At 40.0% G+C, this 22,732-nt stretch overlaps 1 protein-coding gene across 1 annotated transcript in view; it reads right to left on the minus strand.

Moving 5' to 3' along the window:
- Positions 1-1,281: 1,281 nt before the first annotated feature.
- The window catches only part of atg4c (autophagy related 4C, cysteine peptidase), a 62,656-nt gene continuing 41,205 nt past the window's right edge, over positions 1,282-22,732 (minus strand). Inside the window, 6 exon segments of the mRNA XM_052011702.1 lie at positions 1,282-2,359; positions 5,876-5,995; positions 7,687-7,763; positions 10,711-10,789; positions 17,478-17,623; positions 20,341-20,411. Coding sequence (XP_051867662.1) covers positions 2,180-2,359; positions 5,876-5,995; positions 7,687-7,763; positions 10,711-10,789; positions 17,478-17,623; positions 20,341-20,411 — 673 coding nt within the window. The 3' untranslated portion in view covers positions 1,282-2,179.

The raw sequence follows: 22,732 nt of genomic DNA on the forward strand, positions 1-22,732 counted from the left end.
GGCTTTTATTCCCATCAACTGCATTATTTCTAGATTTCTTCAAGTTTAGCTGAACAGTGAATTACAACACACAAGTCCAGTTAGACATTCCAAATATGACATTTCAGGTATTCTAAATTTACAGGGACAATGCAAGTGAGAATTAAGATGCTCAAAGGCCACTCCTCATTAGAAATGATGCCAATGGCTGTGTGGACTTAAAGGGAAATATTGTTCTTTGCTGGCACGGGAAAAAGGCTGCCAATGACAAGGGGGCATGGCTGGAGGTTTTCACAGTGGTTAGAACCAAGATTGTGATAACACACTCATGAACTATTCAGATCAGGAATGGTGAACATAGCCCCCCAACCTGAAAATGCCCCTTTTATTCCTACTGTTTTATGTCCATTGACCAATCTTCAATGCCCAGTTTGTATATTACACCAAATATTATGTACTCTGAATTTGTTTAATAATCTTAATCATCAAACACTGTCTGGAAATCCGAATAAGCCACATCAACTGCCTTTATCCCATTCTTTAATATCAGGCCTATCCCAAATCCTTTTTCATCCCTCTTGTAAAAGATTAAATGAAGGTTATTCTGGGATGTTTAATTCCTGACCTAGGTCACCTTGCAACCACGTTTCTGTAATGGTAATTATATCATACTCATCTATTTTTGTCTTTAATTCACCCGGCATGCTACAAATGTTGTGGGCAATCAGATAAACAACTTCAATTTTGTCTTTAACCATTTTTTCTGTGCTCTGACTCTGATTCAAGGGATTCACTTTTGTCTGACACACTGTCCCTTCCTGTCAGATCCCTGATTATTATCCATTTTGCGACACTGCATTATTGCTTTGTCCCTTCTCTTTAATGCTTATGAATGTTCCCCTTGGACTACCAGAAGGCAATTGATAGAAGTCCCTCATAAGAGACCATTAGTTAATGTTGAAGCTCATGAATTGAAGGCAACTTACTTATCTGGCTTGGAAATTTGCTAAGCAGTGGGCGAGAGCACGGAAAATAAGCACATACTGAAATTGGGGTGTTATTCCTTAGAATTTAGAAGGATGCTTTGATTGATTTGAAGTTGGAGAGAAATTTTAGGGCTGATAAGAATGATCATTTCTGCTGATGGGTGGCCTGGGAGGCCATCTTAATACTGGTGCCAACCTTTAAACCCGAAAAATTTCTATGTGCCGTGAGCTACATGATTATGCACTTAAGAGTTGGAAAAGGGAAGAGATGCTATCGTACTGTAAATACTAATGCTAATTATAAGATATCTTTATTAGTCACATGTACATCAAAACATACATTGAAATGCATCTTTAGAGTAGAGTGTTCTGCGGGCAGCCCGCAACTGTCGCCACGCTTCCAGCGCCAACATAGAATGCCCACAACTTCCTAACCTGTACGTCTTTGGAATGTGGGAGGAAACCCGAGCACCCGGAAGAAACCCATGCAGACACGGGGCAAACATACAAACTCCTTACAGACAGTGGCCAGAACTGAACCTGGGTCACTGGCATTGTAGTAGCGTTATGCTAACCTGCATGTCCATCATTTTCTTTTTTTCATTATGATTATACTCTATGCAGAGGGTGGTAGAAACTAGGAAGTTTCACAAATGACAATGGTCAATTATTAACTTTAAATCAGAGACTGGTTTTTGATACTAACTGTATTAAGAGATAAAAGGGGGATGCAGGTAAATGCAGTTAGGCTACCAATCAGTCATGATTTCAAGCCCATACCAGCAAGGTCAAGGAGGAGACTACATAAATGTAAGGGAGTTTGTTCAAACTGAGGCAGGATAACTGGAGAATTTTTGGCTAGTGCATGATTACTGATTCATTTATTAATCCCATCACAATGTCTCCATAATAATTCTTTTTCTGATCTTAAATGGCTTTGATTTAACTTCACGAGGTGAAGAAAATAAAGATGCATGAAGAAAATCATAGGAAAAAAGTGTTTAGCTGTGGAAAAACTATTTACACAATTTTATTTATAGTAAATTACAAAAAAGACACTGAAGTTTACATTTTTATACACAGTAAATATATACTTTTACAAACTTTTTAAAATTATCAAGCTCTCATCACAGATTATCCATCAATATTAATAGGCACCCATTGTTTCTGCCAGCAATGGCAGGAAACCCCATTGTAGTTACTGTGCAGTTCTGTTACAACAAAACAAATTCTTCATTACTCAACCTCTCCGCTTTCCTCCTCCGAGTCCCGGAGTCCTGTGCTGCTGATTCAGTTTTCAGTGTGCAATGTTTATCAACTTCATAATCCTTAGCATGCCCCCTTGAAAAAGTAAATAGTGGATATTTCTCCTTGGAAGAAGGAGAGTTCAAAACCTAAAATTTAAATAGAAATTAAATACTTTTAAGAATTTCATTTACATTTTTAAACCAATTCATTCTTAAAAAATCTTACAACATTTGATTTCAATATTCAGTTCTCCTTCATTCCTCTCCAGAGTGGCTGTGCTTTGGCGCCTGCACCAAAACCGACACTGTTCATGTATGATGCCACCCAGGGACTATCATCAGACTTTTATATCTACCTATGCCTGATCCTTTTCACAGACAATTTTTGCACATGCACTTTCCAGTAGAATTCAGAGATTAACTGCAAGCAGTAACACTTAAGTAACGATACAGAACAGGAAATCTTGTTAATATTCCCTTTTTTGCAACAAGCCAATTGAAAAACCTTAGCACTGGCCAGGCTAAAATTAGTAAATTCAATATAGAATGATGACTAAAACGGATCTTCAAGGTTTGTGTAATTCAGTATCACATCAGACAGCATTATTACCAACAGAACCATTAAGGAAGCCAGTGATTACATTTTAACAATGTGTCAAGCAGACATTCCAACCAAGTCCCTGTTGAATGATGAAAGGTAAAACTGCATAAATATGAAATTATACATATAATGCTGCACAAGGCCACCGACAAAACTATAAATGAATGAAAAGATTCTCATTTCCTTTCAGGCACTTATTTAATGTGCCCAAGTTGTTTTAAAATTTAAATGGACAGGATCATGCCGTTTGCTAGTTCGCAGATCCGTAGAGAACTACAAACAATCTGCAGTGCATGGGTCAGTGCATTCCTGAAGTCTGAGCTTGCGAATTGCAATGCAGAAATCAAGAATGTGGTCATTCAATCTGCATTTATTTTCTCCAGTGTAGAGATCGCCTTGGCATAAACACCCAATTCAATACTCTAACTTGGAAGAAGTGCAAGGCAATTGCTGCTTCACCTAGAAGAACTGTTTGGGCCCTTGTATGGTAGGAAGGGACATAGCAAAAGAGCAGGTGTTGCAACTTCCTCAGTTGCATGGGAACGTGCCAATGACAAAGGGAATGGTTGGTGGAGGTGTAGGAATGGGACAGGGAGGCACAGAGGGGAGTCCCTTCAGAATGTTGAGAGAGGGGAGTGTCAAGTGGTGGAATCCCATTGGAGGTGGCAGGAGTTACGGAAGATGATCCTTGTGGGGATTGCTGGGATGATCAGTGAACCCTATCTGGATCTGGCTAGGAGGAGGGGGTGGGAGCAGAAGTGTGGGACGTGTTTAAGGAAAACAGAAAACATCTTAAAAGGCACTGGGACTAGCATAGAAAGTCTTGTCAGCAGAGCAGATAACACATAGAAGGGAGAATGGAACTGAATCCTTACGAAAAAAGAGTAGGGGTAGGCAAGACATCTGTGGGAATCAGTGGGATCATAATGGATATTGATAGCTAACCTGTCCCAAAATGGAGAGAGATGTCAAGAAGATAAAGACCCGGATATAGACCATATGAAAGTGAGAGCAAGTGGAAATTGGCAATGAAAGTGATGAAATATATAAGTCCAATACAAGGGCAGGAAACTGCACAAAAACAGTTAAGAATGTTATGGAAAGAGTGTTGAGGGATGTGGCCTGAATTGAATTGAAATAAGGAATGTTCCATGTATCTAACATAAGGGACAGGCAAAGCTTGGGCCATGCAAGTTTCCATAACTACATGTTTGACTTGAAGAAAGCAGGTGGAGTTGAAAGTTATTCAGTGGAAGAATAGGCTCAGGCAGGCGAAGGAGAGTGGTGTGGAGGGTGACTTGTTAGGCTTCTGTTCAAGGAAGTGGGGTCCTCTTACCATTATGGTAAGGAATGGAGGTATTGAGGGATTGTACATGTATAATGAATGAACCAGCTGGAACCAGAAAACTAGAAACTGTCAAGTAGAAGGCATCAGAGATGCCATGGATGTATATGGGAAGTGAGTCATCAAGAAAAGAAATAGAGTGAAGGTAGGAAGAAATAAGTTCTGTGGGGCAAAAGCAGGTTGAATCAATGGGTCTACCAGAACAGTCCTCCTTGTGGATCTTTGGGGAGGAGGTAGAACTGGACTGCACAAGATCAGGCGTCTGAGGCTGCAGGTTGTGGTGGGCATGTCACCCAAGGAAATGAGATCAATAAAGATTGAATAGTATACATTACAAAGAGTATCTGAGCATCAATTTGCTAATGTGATGACTATATTTAAACAAAGGACAGGTTTATATCTGTTAAATCAATAGTTTTTACATTTAAAATGGCTAATTCTATTTTTTATGCAGAAAAGAATTTAAGATAAATTAAATTTCCTCACAGTTAAGCACATTTTCATGCATTAATAGAATAATTTCCCCCCCAATTCAAACCAACTTTAATGTGTGCCATGAATGAAATAATCTATCAGAACTGCACACAATGTAAAGCTTCATTTAAGTCAGAGTATTAATGAAAGTGATTTGCCAAGCTTAGATTTATTTTACTTTCAATATTGCCACCTGCTGGTGACAATATTTGACAGCTATTTGAAAAACGGTGACTGTCAAATGAATGAACAATGCTAACAGGAAATGGTTAATTCAACCCTGGACTTCTCATTGACAGGAATGTTTTTTGAAATTATGCATGCAGTCTTCAACAAATTGCTTTCAAAATAGCATTGATGACTATGGTACACAAAAATAACTGAACTTGAGGTGGTGAGTTAATTAAGTTTAAGGTGATGAAAGGAATTGACAAAGTTGACCTGGCAATTTACTCATTGTGTTTAAGGATTCAAATACCAGGGGAAAGAAGAACAGGTAGGTTATGAAAAAGGGAAATGAGGCAGAAATTTTGTTCCAAATTGGTAACAGAAGTGTATAATAAATCAGGGAAGTCTCTTGAAGCGAATAATACAAACATTCTCCAGAACAGATTTTCTAGAGAAGGAAGGATTAAGAGCCATGTTGAGAAGATGGTGAGGTCAATCAAAAATACGACAAGCTTGGTAGCCTCCTGGCTTTTGTTCCTAAGAATTCATATGAAACTGAAAAACAATGAGGTATCTCAACTCCTCCCCTTTCGCTTCTAGCTTCTAACCAAGAGGATAATTTGCCATTGTCTTTTCAATACTGTGCCATACTAATCTCCAAGATACATGTACTTGACAACTACATTTCTTATCCCTCCATCACTAACCAATAAAGTGTGAGCAGCTGCTGTTAACCTAACCCCAAATTTCATATGTACAATTACCTCAATTTTAATTAAGCACAATACTGAGGAACAAATCTGTAAGAAAAAATAAAGTACTGTTCTCAATTATCAATGTGGGAATCCTGGATTATTTTGCTACACCTTAGCATCAATGCAGCAAATCTCAACTCAGACCTTCCAAGAATTTATGGGTTAATGCTACACCAAATTAGCATTACTTTATTAATCTATCGGGTGATTATATTTACCTCTTATAATAATAGTTTTTATGTATTACAGAGAAACAGTGAAGGAACAAATTACCCAGTGATTTCTCCCAGCCTACTCCATCAATAATTCTTACCACTCACCTTTGTTACTTCATCAATTATTTGTTCAAAATAGTATTCGCTGGATGAATAAAGTCCTATTGTGCAGCTGGGATCCATTTTACCAAATGGCATCTTTTTTGGAGATGGACAGTGATAGGACTGAAAATAAAAAAAAATATACAGAATGAGCCCTTCGGCAAAAAGCACTGACAGCTCCACTGATTCACTAATCTAGATAAGTACAATTCAAGTCAAAACAAGTTGAGTTTACTGTCACATCATTAACATGGTGAAATAGAATAAAAAACTCACAACAACATCACACTTAACACACATGCTTCAACTTGGGAAAACTTACTACTTATAATAATTCTAATTGTACAATCAATTCTGATACAATCAAATAAAGTTGTAATACATGGTTATTAATGAAAGATAATAGAACAGAGCAGAGTTAGTTGGATGCATTTGCCGAGAAATGGGATCATGTAGCACAGATGTTTTTGTTACATGATACAAAATTGATAGAACCCAGAATAAGTCACCAAACTGATAAACTTCCAGGTGAAATTGCACCAATTTCAAAATTGGACTGGCCTTTCTGAATAAAATCCATGCCATCAGATCCAACATTTTCCCAGCATCGGACACATCGATCATCACACGGATTGAATGCAGGTGCTCAGCAAGGCAGTTGCCCAATCTGTGTTTGGTCTCTCCAATGTAGATGAGACCATGTTATGCACATAAAATGCAGTATTCTAGACTGGAAGAAGTATAATTGCTTCAGCTGTAAGGACCTATTAGATCCCCGGATGGTGGGAAAGGAAGAGGTGGAAGGACACCTGTTGCATCTCTGCCGGGCATCCGGAGTCCTCCATCCCACTCCCACCCTGACATATCTATCTGTGGCCTCTTGAGGAACAGCAGCTCATCTTCTGTCTGGATACCTTCCAGATTGAATATCAAATTTTTAAACTTACAGTAACTCACTTCCTCTTTGTATTAGAACTGGTCATTCCTGCAATAAGTCATCCATGGGTGATTCCCCCCATCCCCCCTCTCCATTAGCAAAGCCTCACTTGGTGGACATGTCCAACAGTTCTGAATTTCATGACATTTTACATGACTTTGTCTGTATTGTCACTTTCTAACTGCTACCATTAACCTGTTGACCACAACAATCCAAAAGATTCCAGAAGACTTAAAAAAAACATTAGTAAATGAATTTAAATCCCATATTGGGATTTGAACTTGCATCTTAACATTGTTAGTCCAGGCTTCTGAGTCACTAAATCAGGTAACTAATCCACTGCCTTACCACAATACCCACTTAATTTTGTAATTCTTCTGGGGACACAACCACACACAACATAGTTATAACACACCAAAAATGAGAAATTCAATTTCTATTAAAATTGACAATTCACTTTGAGTAATTTAAGTGTTCAGTAACCGGGCTGCTGAGATGGAAATTTCCATTTGTTTTACCAAATATATGGATGCTATGATTAGTCTATATGTGCCGTTTTGAAATACCTGTTAACTCTTGATGCACAAATGCTTTTGTGAAATTTGAACCTGAATATAGTCTTAATATTTGCTCCATTTGATTTCAAAGTTGAAATATGTCAGGCTTCTATAAGTAATGCTTACAAATTTACCAAAAAAGGGAAAAGGCAAAAGCTTAAAAACTCCTTCAAATTCCATTATAAATGGCAAATTTTGATTAAGATGGAAATGTGTTTATGTTAGGTGTAAAGTGCCCCTCAGTACAAAACTAAAACATTTTAATTTACAGACAAAAGGAGAAAAATAAAAGTAAGCATTTTACAGATACAAAACTTCACCTCAAGTGGAAAATCCTCCATGCTGACATCCACGAATGATTGGCAGTAATGAGGATCCATGTAAATTAAACTGTCATCTTGAAGGACAAAAAAGAAAAATTCACAAAATCCTAATCAGACATCTTCTTCCAATATCATTCCTTCAAAATGTACAATGAGGAAAATGATGCCCAATATATCAGTTTACAAGCAGTTTATTGTCTGAAGTCTTCAGACAGGACTGCGTTCAAAACTATCAACCCGCACTTTTTAAAACAAAATTTTTCTTTCTCACAGCATTTTTAATATTATTTAGAATGTTTCAAAACTTGATTAAAAAAAGCCAGTAATGCACCTCTATTTGATCTCCAGTCAGTAGGTCTCTATGTTCTATGCAGTGTTCATATGGTGAAAAGATCACTTCAAGAAAGAAATTTCAAGAAAGAGCAAGATCTGTCTCAGGTGGTAAATGTAAAGGGACTAGTGACTCAATTAATGTTAAAAAGGTAACAGCAATTACAAGTTTAGGACTTAAATCAACAGAACTCAGTTTCAGAAGCAATACGATGTGCAGCTGCTGCTTTATAATACATTTAGAGCAAACAGAATTGAATATCTGGAGTGGAAAGGTGGATCTGGAATAAGTGAATATATGCACAATATTATATGTAAAGAATTTGGGACAAAGTAAAAGAGAAACATCTTGATAAGAAAGAAGGAAGTATGTTAATTACAATTACAGTAAGAAAGTGAGGCAGAGACCATTTCAACAGGCAAGAACAGATAGGTGGCTGAAGGGACAATGGAAGTAGTTAGGCTTGTTGAGCTAAATGACTTGTTGTAAGTTGTAACTTCAATATAATTCAATAACTATTACCTAACTTTTAATTAATATAATTGAAGAATTAGTAAAAGAATCAATAATTGTTGCAGCATAAGCGGCTATTCAGCTCAGTGTTTATGCCAGCTCCCTGTACAGTCCTGTCTCTTTTCCCTGGCTTTCTCCACCAAATTATCATCCCTCAGGTCCCTGTTCTCTTTTGAAGGCACCAATCCCAACAGGCAGTGAATTCTATCATAATCACTCCGAGTAAGAAAAACTCCTCCATCATCTATTTTTTGGAATAGCTTTCCGTATTTACCCTCGATATTTATCAATCATTATTTTGTAACTCTCTTTCAAAGCCTCTTTCCATCCTCAGTGAAGACATTTCCTTTCACAGGAACTTTGTTGAGGTCATCTCAACTAATGTGATTGTTGATGCAAGTTCAATCAGGGTAATTGAAGCCATATGAAATTTAATAGAATTTTAATTAATTTTATTAGATTTAATCTAGAAAAGATACTAGAAAAGCTGTAATGCAGGAAGCATTATTAACTAGAAGAGCAAAAACTCCAAGTTCTCAAACTTGGGCAACAACTGATGTCACTCGTCCATCCTTGAGGAAGACTGTTTCATGGTTTGGTCATTTCATGAGATGGTCACCACATGGTTAAAGAGAGTGCAGGCAGAGGGTTACAGACTGACTGCTAGACAGACAAGAAGTGCAGGCAACTATTCCTGATCTCCAAGGACGGTAATCACGGAGGCCGATCTACGAAGCAGATCCGTGGGTGAACTCGAGCATTGAAGTTGAAGGGGAAGGAAGACAACGGTGACTCTTCGTGATCAAGTGGCTACCTGATGAGAACTTAACCTGCTGATGTAGGGGTGGATCCTAATGCTGATTGGAAAACCAATATAACACCTCTTTCCGGCAGCTAAACCTGCTATAACCAACCAGCTCCATCAGGATGGCTGTAGCAATGAGTGCCTCGAGAGGAGGACAGGGGATCCAAAACACTGTTAGGATGGCAATGAAGGACCTCAGCAAGGGGAACACCTTCACCAGGGGCCTCCTCATCAAGAAGGTCCTGCTGGAATGCTGCAAGTTCAATGTGAAGGACATCTTCTGTCTCCAGGACTTCCCGGGTACTGGGTATTTTGACATTACTTTCAAGTACCCGATGGGATGGCAGAAGATGCTGCAGGACTTGCGGGAGAAGGGGAATGAGCCTCCACTGTCACTGTTGAAGGTGCAGCCACTCTTCACCCTCCCCATCCAGAAGAAGCGCGAGATAATGGTGCATATGTTTAATGCACATGTGCCCGTTGTGGATGTCCTCACCTTCCTGGCTCATTACGTTGAGGGAGCAGGAAGCTGTGTGGACATCAAAGACCTATTTGGGATCTGGATCAGCAAGCACCAGGTGAAGGTCAAGCTAAGGGTGGATGCTAATGGAGCCATCATCCACCCTCCCTCAGTGTTTGCCATCAGAGGAAGCCGTGGGTACATGGTATATGCAGGACAACTCAGACTGTGTCATAAGTGCAACAAACCTGGACATGTAGCGGCCCAATGCAGTGCAGTCATCTGCAAGAACTGCAAGCAGGAAGGCCACCAGACCAATGACTGCAGAGAAAGCAAAAGTTGCAACCTGTGTGGGGAGGCAGACCATCCCCAAAATGTGCTGTACCTATACTCAGGCAATAAGAGGGGGAAGTGATACCAACAATCCCCTGAGGAATGCTGGCACACCCCTACCAGTGCAGTGGCCCCAGCAGAGATGGAGAATTTTATTACTGTTGTTATTTTTGGATGACATTTCACCATTCCTTCTATCAAGACAAAAACTAGCACCTCTTTAGTTCACAGTAGTAAAACAAAGACAAAGTTATTTTTTCTATTTTCCTGTGAATAGAATGAATCGTCATCATTTTTTGTGTGCTCAAATTTAGTTTAAGAACTGTCCTGTTAAATGCATAAGGAAGTTCTATTGCAATCAAGGCACTGTCTAAATGCATTTGTTGTATTAGGTGAGAAAATAACAGATATGCAATGCTGAAATGACAGTGTTTTTTGGACAATGATATCTCAATATTTCCACCACCGATATCACCTTAATATATTGCAGTTCACAACCAAATCAGAACGGAAAAATGTTTAATTACATTGCTGATCATTTACAGAAAAAAAAACACACAAATTATAAAACACACAAACCTTGAAATCCCACAAAGTAGAAAGACTGCTTTGGCTTCCCGCCAATGATTCCAACACAGAACTCAAGACTCAAGATCCCCTATTTAAAGGAAAGAAGAAATGTGTGAGAAATTCTGCTTTTTCAATGTTAACTCTACCAAACGTAACTTTTCTAAGTTGGGAAATAATTGAAAAATAGTGCTCTCTCACAATGATTTTGCATGTTGTGCAAAACAAATTTGTGGCAAAAACTGTTTAACTGGTAATGGAGAACACAGTTATTGGTATGACTGTGCAGGTTATGTATAACCAGTTGTAGTAAAATGCCAAGTCTCTTCATGTCTCTTTTAATTTTAATTTCCATTACCCACAATCATTGATGGTTCATTGCCTGAGACAACAATAGGTTGCAAAGAAATTAGGGTGCAGTGACACACACAAAATGCAGTGAAGCAAGTTTCTCTCTTCTAATTTTTTCTCCTGAAGATCCTGACTATTCTATAGTACTGTGAATACTGGATGCCATCCATTATCAATGATATCTGCTCTGCATTGTTCTAAATGATTGGTAAATTGTACAAACATCACCATGGCCTAATCTGATTATACCCTCACCTGATGTCTGCACATGTGTTTATGCAACTGTGGCCAATTCCATCACTCTGAAAAATCTTGCCTAATTTAGGAACCTGGGATCTGGTAATCTGCAAGGCCAATTAACACCCTGAGATATTCCGATTTCCATTGATACTTTCAAAAAGAAAACAGGATTTTGTATTTATAAAATTTCAAACAAAAAATGTTTAATAGTCTCAAAAACACAGGTATTTAATTGGCTGTTAACTTTGCCTTTCAGTTGTACAAGTCTCAAAAATAACATAAAAACAGTTTGTTTAAATGACTTAACAGCCTTGACGCTGAAAACATTTAAGGTATTTATTACCTGCCCTGCTAAGCCTGCTTAGTTAGTTAGCACTCTTTTTGTATGTTAAATGAAGTGCAATAAAAACTTATCATGTGGATAAATTCAAGGCTATAGGCATGGGTAATTTATTGTGTGGTTTAGCAGGCTTTTAACACAGCCCCAAAACAACATTCAATTATAATATCATTCAAGACACTGTAATGATTTAGAAAATGCTGCAACTAATTTCAGTGAAAATGCAAATAAGCACATATACTTAGTCTGTAGAGCAGGGTGGCATACTAGTGCAGCTAGTAGAGCTGATGCCTCACTATGCCAGAGACTGGGTTCAATCCTGAGAGGGAAGAATAGGCAGGTAGTGCAGAGTACCCTTGTGGCCGTTCCCCTCAAATAACAGCTATACCGCTTTGGATACTGTTGGGGGGGGGACGGCCTACCAGAGGAAAGCCGCAGTGACCAGGTCTCTGACACTGAGCCTGGTCGTGTGGTGCAGAAGGGAAGGGGGGAGGGTAGGGGGAAGAAGAGGAGAGTGCTAGTGATAGGGGATTCAATAGTAAGGGGGGGGCAGGCAGGAGATTCTGTGGATGTGAAAGAGACTCCCGGATGGTATCTTGCTTCCCGGATGCCAGGGACAGGGACATCTCAGATCGGGTCCACAACATTCTGAAGGTGGAGGGCAAACAGCCAACAGTCATAGTACATATTGGTACCAATGACATAGGTAGGAAAAGAGATGAGGTCCTGAAGAGGGAATATAGGGAGCTAGGTAGGAAACTGAAAAGCAAGAACTCAAGGGTAGTAATCTCTGGATTGCTGTCTATGCCACGCGCCAGTGAGAGTAAGAATAAGGATAGGATGATTTGGCAGATGAATGTGTGGCTGAGGAGTTGGTGCAGGGGGCAGGGTTTCAGATTTGTGGATCACTAGTTTGGCAAGGGGATGGGAACCCGAGTGATAGGTCAGAGGTTGGTGCATTTGTGTACAAAAGACCAAGGAAGGATAGGCAGTTGAAAGAGCAAAATTGCAAATCAGTTGGATGGGCTGAAGTGTGTCTATTTTAATGCAACAAGTATCAGGAACAAGGGTGATGAACTTAGAGCATGGGTAAGTACTTGGAACTACGATGTTGTGGCCGTTACAGAGACTTGGCTGTCACAAGGGCAGGAATGGCTACTGGGTATTCCAGGGTTTAGGTGTTTCAAAAGGGACAGGGACCAAGGTAAAAGAGGTGGGGGAGTGGTTTTGCCGACCAGGGACAGTGACACAGCTGTAGAAAGGGAGGATGTCCTGGAGGGATTGTCTACTGAGTCAGTGTGGATGGAAGTCAGAAACACGAAGGGAGCGATCACTCTATTGGGAGTATTCTACAGACCCCCAATAGCAGCAGAGACACTGAGGAGCAGATCGGGAGGCAGATTTTGGAAAAGTGTAAAAATAACAGGATTGTTATCATGAGTGATTTCAACTTCCCTAATATTAATTGGCACCTCCTTAGTGTAAAGGGGATAGATGGGGCGGAAGTTAGGTGTATCCAGAAAGGATTCCTGACACAGTATGTCGACAGGCCAACTAGAGGAGAGGCCACACTGGACCTGGTACTGGGCAATGAGCCTGATCAGGTTTCAGATCTCTTGGTGGGAGAACATTTTGGAGACAGTGACCATAACTCCTTGACCTTTACCAGATCCTTGGAGCGGGGTGGGAGCAGACGATATGGGAAAGTTTTTAGTTGGGGGAGGGGGAATTATGATGCTGTTAGGCAGGAACTTGGGAACAGATGTTCTTGGGGAAGTGCACAACAGAAGTGTGGAGGTTGTTTAGGGAGGACTTGCATAGGGTTCTGGATAGGTTTGACCCATTGAGGCAGGGTAAGGATGGTAGAGTGAAGGAACCATGGTTGACAAGAGACATAGAATATCATGTCAAGAGGAAGAAAGAAGCTTCACTAAGATTTAGAAAGCAGGGCTCTGGAGAGTTACAAGGTAGCCAGGAGGAAGCTTAAGAATGTACTTAGGAGAGCTAGAAGGGGGCATGAGAAGACCTTGGCAAGTAGGATTAAGGAAAACCCCAAAGTGTTCTACACATATGTGAAGAATAGGAGAATGACTAGAGTGAGGGTAGGACCAATCAGGGCTAAAGGAGGAAACATGTGCCTGGAGTCGGAAAGGTAGGGGAGGTCCTTAATGAATACTTCACTTCAGTATTCACCAGTGAGAGAGACCTTGAGGTTTGTGAGGATGGCGTACAACTGGCTGATATGCTAGGGTATGTCGACGTGAGGAAAGAGGTAATGTTTGAACTTTTGAAAAACATTAGGGTAGATAAATCACCAGGGCCAGACGGGATATATCCAAGGTTATTACGGGAAGCAAGGGAAGAGATTGATGCACCTTTGGTGATGATCTTTGTGCCCTCATGGGCCGCAGTAGTAGTGCCAGGTGATTGGAGGGTGGAAAATATTGCTCCTTTGTTCAAGAAAGGGAGTAGGGATAACCCTGGGAATTACAGGCCAGTAAGTCTTACTTCAGTGATGGGCAAAATACTGGAGAAGATTCTTAGAGACAGGATTTATGGGCACTTAGAGAAGCATAGGCTGATTAGGGACAGTCAGCATGGCTTCGTAAGGGGCAGGTCAAGCCTCATGAGCCTGATTGAATTCTTTGAGGACGTGACAAACCACATTGATGAAGGTAGAGCAGTAGATGTGGTGTACATGGATTTTAGTAAGGCGTTTGATAAGGTTCCTCATGGAAGGCTCATTCAGAAAGTCAGGAGGCATGGGATCCAGGGAAACTTGGTTGTGTGGATTCAGAATTGGCTCGCTCATAGAAGACAGAAGGTGGTTGTAAATGGAGCACATTCTGCCTGGAGGTCGGTGACCAGTGGTGTTCCGCAGGGATCTGTTCTGGGACCCCTGCTCTTTGTGATTTTTATAAATGACTTGGATAAGAATGTGGAAGGGTGGGTTAGTAAGTTTGCAGATGACATGAAGGTTGGTGGTGTTGTGGACAGTGTGGAAGGTTGCTGTAGGTTAACAACACGACATTGATAGGATGCAGAGCTGGGCTGAGAGTGGCAGATAGAGTTTAACCCGGAAAAGTGTGAAGTGATACACTTTGGAAGATCAAATTTGAAGGCAGAATACAAGGTTAATGGCAGGACTCTTAGCAGTGTGGAGGATCAGAGGGATCTTGGGGTCCACATCCATAGGTCCCTCAAGGATGCCGCGCAGGTTGATAGGGTTGTTAAGAAGGTGTATGGTGTGTTGGCCCTCATTAGTTGGGGTATTGAGTTCAAGAGCTGCGAGGTAATGTTGCAGCTCTATAAAACTCTGGTTAGACCACACTTGGAGTATTATGTTCAGTTCTGGTCACCTCATAGGATGTGGAAGCTTTAGAGAGGGTGCAGAGGAGATTTACCAGGACGCTGCCTGGATTGGAGAGCATGTCTTATGAGGTTAGGTTGAGTGAGCTAGGGCTTTTCTCTTTGGAGCAAAGGGAGATGAGAGGTGACTTGATAGAGGTGTCCAAGATGATAAGAGGCATAGATCAAATGGACAGTCAGAGATTTTTTCCCAGGGCGAAAATGGCTAACACGAGGGATCATAATTTTAAGGTGACTGGAGGAAGGTATAGGGGATGTCAGAGGCAAGTTGTTTTTTTTATACACACAGAGAGTGGTGGGTGTGTGGAATGCACTGCCGGCAGAGATGGTGGAGGCAGACACATTACAGACATTTAAGATAGAAAAATGGAGGGATCTTAGAGCAGGCTAAAATGTCGGCACATCTTGGGCCAAAGGGCCTGTACTGTGCTGTAATGTTCTATGTTCTGACCTTGAGCGGTGAATGTATGGAGTTTGCATGTTCTCCCTATGACCACATGGGTTCCATCTGAGTGCTCCGGTTTCCTTTCACATCCCAAAGAGGTTCAGGTGGTAGGTTAATTAGCCACGGTAAATTGCCCCTAGTGTGTAGGTGAGTGGTGGTATCTAGGGAGAGTTGATGAGAGTGTGGGAAGAATTAAAAAATAGGATTAATGTAAGATTAGTGTAAATGGGTGGTTGATGGTGGCATGGACCCAGTGGGCCAAAAGGCCCATTTCCATGCTATATCTTTCTATGACTGAATTATTCATTCAGACAGCTCAACTGGGTAAATAGCTGGGCCAAACAGATGGTGGCTGCATGTCTTGTTGAGATAGCTTCAACAACGCGATAGGGGGGTTGAGAAAAAGAGTCTATTATAAATTGCTTCAGAAGGACGTCAATGGCTAAAGATAGGCAAGCGCAACTAGGGTGACTTGAATCTGCTGAGAAAACAAATGAGTCAAACTAACAGTTCCTCCTTTTTAGAATGTCATAGCTCGGGCTGCATCCTTCTCTTCCAGTAGGCCTGGAGCCAGAAGGAGAAAAGAAATGGATACATAGGTGGGATTAAGGCTAGAAAATATCATTTCCTGAGGGACAATTTTAACAATTGGTTTTGTAACTAGAATTAGACTCACATTTTATATATGAAGCGGTCAAGCATTGACATGAAAATTAAAATGTAGATATTAAATGTTTGCCAACAATAAATGAATTCAGCCATAACACCCAAAATAGTGAGCTGCTAATGCCAACCAAACCGCTGTGCAGACTAGGTATTTATTCTACGGAGCTGAACTTCTAAATGATCCTTTGTTCCGATAGTCTTCTGCAACTTGACATGTTCACATTGTACAATGTTTGAAGGCCATTAACTGACCTAGTCCAAGTGGTTCAATAACTGAAAGGTCAAGGTAGCAAATATATTCACTGGACTTCCAATTGCTCAACCCCCTGCCAATCTGTTTTTGTCAAAGCATTATTGTTCTAGTGGTCTTATAGTTATCAAACAAAAAGAGAAAATCCATTTGGACTCTCCAATCCAGATGAGATTTAAATTACCATTCTCCTTAGCTCAGTACTTCCATGCAATGCAGTGGAAAATTAAGAGCCTGACTTGAATTACCCTCTGCAAAGATTGTGCAAAATGACTCTATAAATTATGAACTATTCAAATTTCTGAAGGTGGCCCAAAACATTACTTAGTCCAAAATGGAAACAAAAAAGACATTTTTGCAAGTTAAACAACAGCATAATCTAAACTGATTCATAATCAAAATTGTTAGAAAGGTCCAATTTTAAATTATTGGTCACCTGAAACAAATGTTTAACTTATAAACCACAGATCAGCAAACCTATGTAATAAAATGTATGGAATGAGGGTGTGGCATAAATGGGGGTGCAGACGATAGGTCTATTTCCTGTGGTGAGCAAAAGGGACCTTGAGTCACATCAGAAAATCTCCATCATTCCACTATCTAGTCATATCCATTCAAAAGCATTATTAGTCACCTTGCACTTTTGCATTCCTGAGCTCTTCATCCCCACATAAAAACAAAAATGCTTCCCATGACTTCATTATCGAGGTTCATGCACTTCCAGTTAGGTTACCCAAATGCACATACTTTACTTGAATGGCATTGAGTCACCAACCTTTATAACAATGGAGAGCATCACAATCATAGTAAATCTGGATTTCATTGGATTTAAATACAAATATACCATTTGGCAGAAGTTATTGGAGAATAATTAACAGCAGGAAGTTGCTTGGTTTTACTGCTCCCTCTTTGGTTACAGATGAGCCTTATTGCAACCACAGCTCCAGCAAAAAACAAAAAAAATAAAAATTGTGTGTATAAATCCCTCACCATTGGTGACTTAATATGACTCTGGTCATTGTGAAAGGATTTGAAATTAGAATGAGAAACAAAAAAAGTTATAACATAGCACCAAAGAATTGTCTGGATACTATAGAAAGACATTCTATCACCATTACCTTTACAATCTCTTTGTATTCCAGGTTGACCTTCTCTCCTCCAAGTCTCACCGGTATTAGGATAACAACAGCATTCCTGTCCGATGAATTTGGTATTCCACATTCAACAGTTTGTAAGTGTTTTTCCATTACATCAGCAATATAAACTGAAAAATAGAGTGTAACACTTTAATTATGATTTGTTCTTCCAAAATTTCAAATCTGCTCTTCCGTTTCCCTGCATCTAAACTATGTTGAATTTAAAAATCAAGGCAACATCCCCAATCACCTTGAAAATGTATCCTTTATTCCTTGATTTTCTCTGGCAAACTGGAAACCAAAGCTTGGTCCCCATATTTAGTTCAATATGGCTCTCACTCGGGTTCTCATGAATTAAACAATATCTATTTCCCTAACTGACTTCAGCTATGACTTTATTCTTCACATTCTCTTAATGTGAAAGCATTATTTAATCTTCTAAAAATTGGGAAATTAAAAATACAGACAGCATAACTGAAATATAACTTGTTCTAATCTATTATAATGCATTTCAGTTCTTCTTAAGAGTACCAGCTACTGAGTATGTATGATATTTTACCATTTCTCACACCAACCATCTTCTAGCTTCAAGTGAGGTTTCTGGTTTTAATGACAGCCAGGCTTAGAAATCTGCCTGCACAAACCAGTGTTGCACAGATGGCAACTGCATTAAAGAGAGTCTGAAGAAACATTGTGCATATTTCAATGAGAGATACATTCCAATCATTAATATTGCACAGTCTTATTGGGGCAAAATTTGTGTAGCCTCGTGCTGCTTCTCCAGTGTCCAGCTCATCCAAATGATGTCAATAGTTGTGCAATGCCCAATATTAGTCTCTAGTGAGATTTTTGACATTAGTCTAAATTATAACTGTACCATTCATGCATAGAAGAACCATCTTTTACCAGTGATGAAGACTCAAAAAGGAGCATGTAGATTCACATGTAAATGATCCTCCCTACAAAGTACACCTCAACTACAGCAATCCAGCTAGGATGCTTGGAATCATATCACCAGATAGCTTCAGTTGGTTCCCCTTCAAATGTTAGCGCCTAGAATAACAAGAATAAATTCTGCAAATAAATAAGTGATTCAAAGTTCAAGAAATGAGAAATGAAGAAAGAAATGAAGGAAACTACTTGGCAGAACAAAAAGCATCCAACTGCTGCTTCTGATATGCCACATCTCAGAATTGGTTGGTCACTGCAAGTATAGATGTTCCACCCTCATTGTTCATTTCCATGACTTGAGCATTCAAAGCACATAGGGACTTTTGGCTTGTAGGGTTCTCCAGACTAGAGGCATTCACAGAGTGCACTCATGTCTTTATAAAAATGTCCCTGGCAATTTCCTGCCAGAAGTGCCACTGAACAAGCTTGTATAGTTCAAGCATCTTCTGTATTTGTACCAAGTGAAAGTAGGAGTTGTGGTTTACTGAAACAATGGTAGATCTTGCATATAACATTCCTCAGTACCCTGTGTGGGTTCCTCTGTCCCTTAAAGGAATCTACCACATCCATGTCAACAATGCAGCATGCATTCATTCCCCAGTGGGTGGAAGAGCGCACTTGTATTTTATCCTTTGAGAGTTGCTTCCTAAGGTCAGAGCAATGCAAGAAATTGGATCAGTAATGCCCCTGGTTGCAAAACAGAATAGCACTGAACCAATAGCATTGTTTTCAAATGGGCATTAATGAATTTCACAAAGAGCTTTTTAAAAACAGTATAAGGGAGTCATGCATCAACAATTATACTACTACAAAAAAAGGGCTAATAGATTTCTAGGTTCCAGTTTCAAACTGAAGTTGGTTTTGTTCTTGAGATTGGGTTGAGATTTGACTCATTTCAGTGGGGCATTTACATGCAGCAGAATTAAATTTTCATCCCCTCTCTGATGAATTTAAGCCAAGACTCAGTGGATAAGGCTCAAAAAAGGCTCTCTCATATATTATACAAATTACGTGAACATCACAGCAACTTCTGCTTACAAATGTTATGGAATTAATGTACTATTAAAACATTAAATAGCTTCACAAAATATGCAGTGACCCATTGCAATCCATCCCATTGTTTGCATTGCATACCCGATCTTCTTAGTTAGAAAGGGCAAGTTGGGATCAGAGACCCAATTCACAGATTACTCTGCTTCATGCTCCACAGACTTCACTGAAACAAATAAATAAACAGTTTGGGCTGAGAGTAAATTGCAAATTTGACCCAAACGCACCCTCTGGTCACCTGATAGGACAGATTAAAATCAGGACTGTCACCTCTCTTATATGTTTTATATGCCTGACTGAGTTGACATTTTTAAGTTCACAGCCCTTTGCAGCATCTTTCTGAGATGGAGATATTGTATACAAATTCATAAACCTGCAGGTAAATAAAAAAAATCTGTCTTTTTGTGAAATGTGTTATTACATCTGTACTCTGGTGTTCTCTGTCTCAGTAGAAGCTCTTCAACCCTATAGTTCAATCAAAAGTATTAATCCACCTTTTTCTCTCTAATTCAGATGCTGCTTGACGCATTATATAGTTCAAGTATTTTCTGTATTTATACCAAATGAAAGTGAGGGTTGTGGTTTATTAAAACAATGACATTGTTTGTACAGGAATAAATATGCCGCCACAACCACCTTGATCTTCATTCCAAGTTGACAGCATTGAACAAAAAGGATTAAAATTATGCTCCTGTGGAACACAAGAGCATTGACTCTTAATAAATCAAACAAGAGTTATGTTCAATAATGTTAAGTGCTGCCTGGCATCATCAATTTCAGATGACTGGCAGAATTGGGCAAAATGCCCAGTCAGCTTACCTCATTACCATACCATGGCACTCACCCGTACAGTCCTGAGCAACATAAACTGTTATTCCTTGCAGCTCGGGCTCCACTGCATCTTCCACTGCTCTCCTAACAAAAAGAAGTTAAATAGGTTTAGACATTCACCATCAAATCAATGTTAATCAAACTGGACTGACTTTATTTTTAAAACAGCTCTGAAACAGCTGATTTTTTTTTACTGAGGAAAAGTTTCAGGACAAGTCATCAATATTCAGCACCATTTTGAACAACTTTCTTTTAAATTTAAAACCTTTTTTTTTGCTGTACTTAAAATTAACACTGTTGGGAAGTAAAATGCCTATTCATGCTCCCCAAGTCAGCACAGGCACTCCTGGTTATATCATGGCTACTTGCAAAATCAGTTAAGTATCTGAAGCCCAACCAGCTTCAACTGCTTCATCATTGTTCATCATAAGAATGGCAGATGACTACAGTTTTTAATTCGCTTTGCAATTCCTTAGATAAATAAGCAATCCATACTTTCATGTAGCAAAATCTGGAAAACAGTCAGGCTTGTGCTCATGAAGTGATGCAAAAGTTACTTACCACTAAGGGCCAAACATTGCTCATTTTCAAAAAAAAAGGAGACAAACCTATCCTTGAAATTGAACAATATTTTTTATCATTAGACCCCAGTGTTGACATGCTAAAGAACACCATGATCCTCACATAAATGCCTGGATAATATGTATCGCATGATACAGCTCCTGACTCCTCAAAGCCTTCCCACCATTTATAAAACACAACTGAAGAATGTGATAGAATTCTCTCCATTGCTTGCATGAGAACATCTCTAACAATCAAGAAGCTCAACATCATCCAGGACAAAGCAGCCTGCTTGATTGACACCAATCCTCCAAGTATCCAATTGGTTCTACATAATTGGGTTGTAACAATAGAGTCATAGAATAATACAGCACAGAAACAGGCCCTTCAGCCCAACTGGTCCACACCGACCACAACATCCTCCCTGCTAGTCCCAGTTGCCCGTGTTCGACCCATAACCCTCCAAGCCCCTCTCATCCATGTACCTATCCAAATGCCTCTTAAAATGTTGCAATTGTACCTGCCTCGACTACTTCCTCTGGCAGCTCATTCCAGGTACTCGCTACCCTCTGTGTAAAGAGGTTACCTCTCAGGTCTCTTTTAAATCTCTCCCTTCTTATCTTGTATCTGTGCCCTCTAGTTATGGACTCCCCAACCCTGGGGAAAAAACTATGACTGTCCACTTTATCCAGACCCCTCATCTTATAAACTTCTATGAAGTCACCCCTCATTCTCCTACACTCCAAAGGAATAAAGATCCAGCGTAGCCAACCTCTCCCTATAACTCAGGCCCTCCAGTCCAGGCAGCATCCTCGTAAATCTCTTCTGCACCCTCTCCAGCTTAACAATGTCTTTCCTATAACAGGGTGACCAAAACTGTTCACAGTACTTTAAGTGTGGCCTCACCAATGACTTATAAAACTGCAACATAATGTTCCTACTCCTAAACTCAGTGCCCTGACTGATGAAAGTCAGCATGCTACACATCTTCTTCACCACCCTGTCGAACTGTGCGGCCGCTTTCAGCAAAGTGTACACTTGTATTCCCAGGTCCCTGTATTCCACAACACTCATCAGTGCCCTGCTAGTCACTGTACAAATCCTACCCTGGTTTGAATGTCCAAAATGCATCACCTCATACTTATTTAAATTGAAATCTATATGCCATTCCTCAGCCCATCTCCCAAACTGATCAAGATCTCTTCGCAATTCATTGTAACCTGCTTCACTATCAACAAGACCCCCTAATTTAGTATCATCAGCAAACTTGCTAATTGTACCATGTACATTCATATCCAAATCCTTTGCATAATTAATGAATATCAGAGGTCCCAAAACTGACCCCTAGGACACCCCACTAGTCACAGGCCTCCAATAGGAAAATCGACCTTCAACCATCACCCTTTGCTTCCTATCAGAGCCAATTCTGAATCCACCTCACTAGCTCCTCCTGAATCCCATGTAACCTAACCTTCCAGATCAGCTTGCCATGTGGGACCTCGTCAAAGAGCTTGTCAAAGACAACATCCACTGCCCTAACTTCATCTTTCCCCTTTGTTACCTCTTCAAAAAACTCCAGAAAATTCATCAGACATGACCTCCCATGCACTAAACCATGCTGACTATTCCTGATCAGGCTTTGACTATCCAAGTGATGGTAGATCTTGTCCCTCAGAATTCCCTCCAGTAACTTCCCTAAACTGAAATCAGGCTCACTGGCCTGTAGTTCCCTGGCCTGTCCTTGCTACTCTTCTTGAACAATGGAACATTAGTCACCCTCCAGTCTTCTGGAACTTTGCCAGTGGCTAATGACCAAGTCAATATCTCTACAAGAGTCTCCATGA

The sequence above is a fragment of the Pristis pectinata genome, chromosome 3 (genome assembly GCF_009764475.1).
Source record: "Pristis pectinata isolate sPriPec2 chromosome 3, sPriPec2.1.pri, whole genome shotgun sequence".
Lineage (NCBI taxonomy): Eukaryota > Metazoa > Chordata > Chondrichthyes > Rhinopristiformes > Pristidae > Pristis > Pristis pectinata.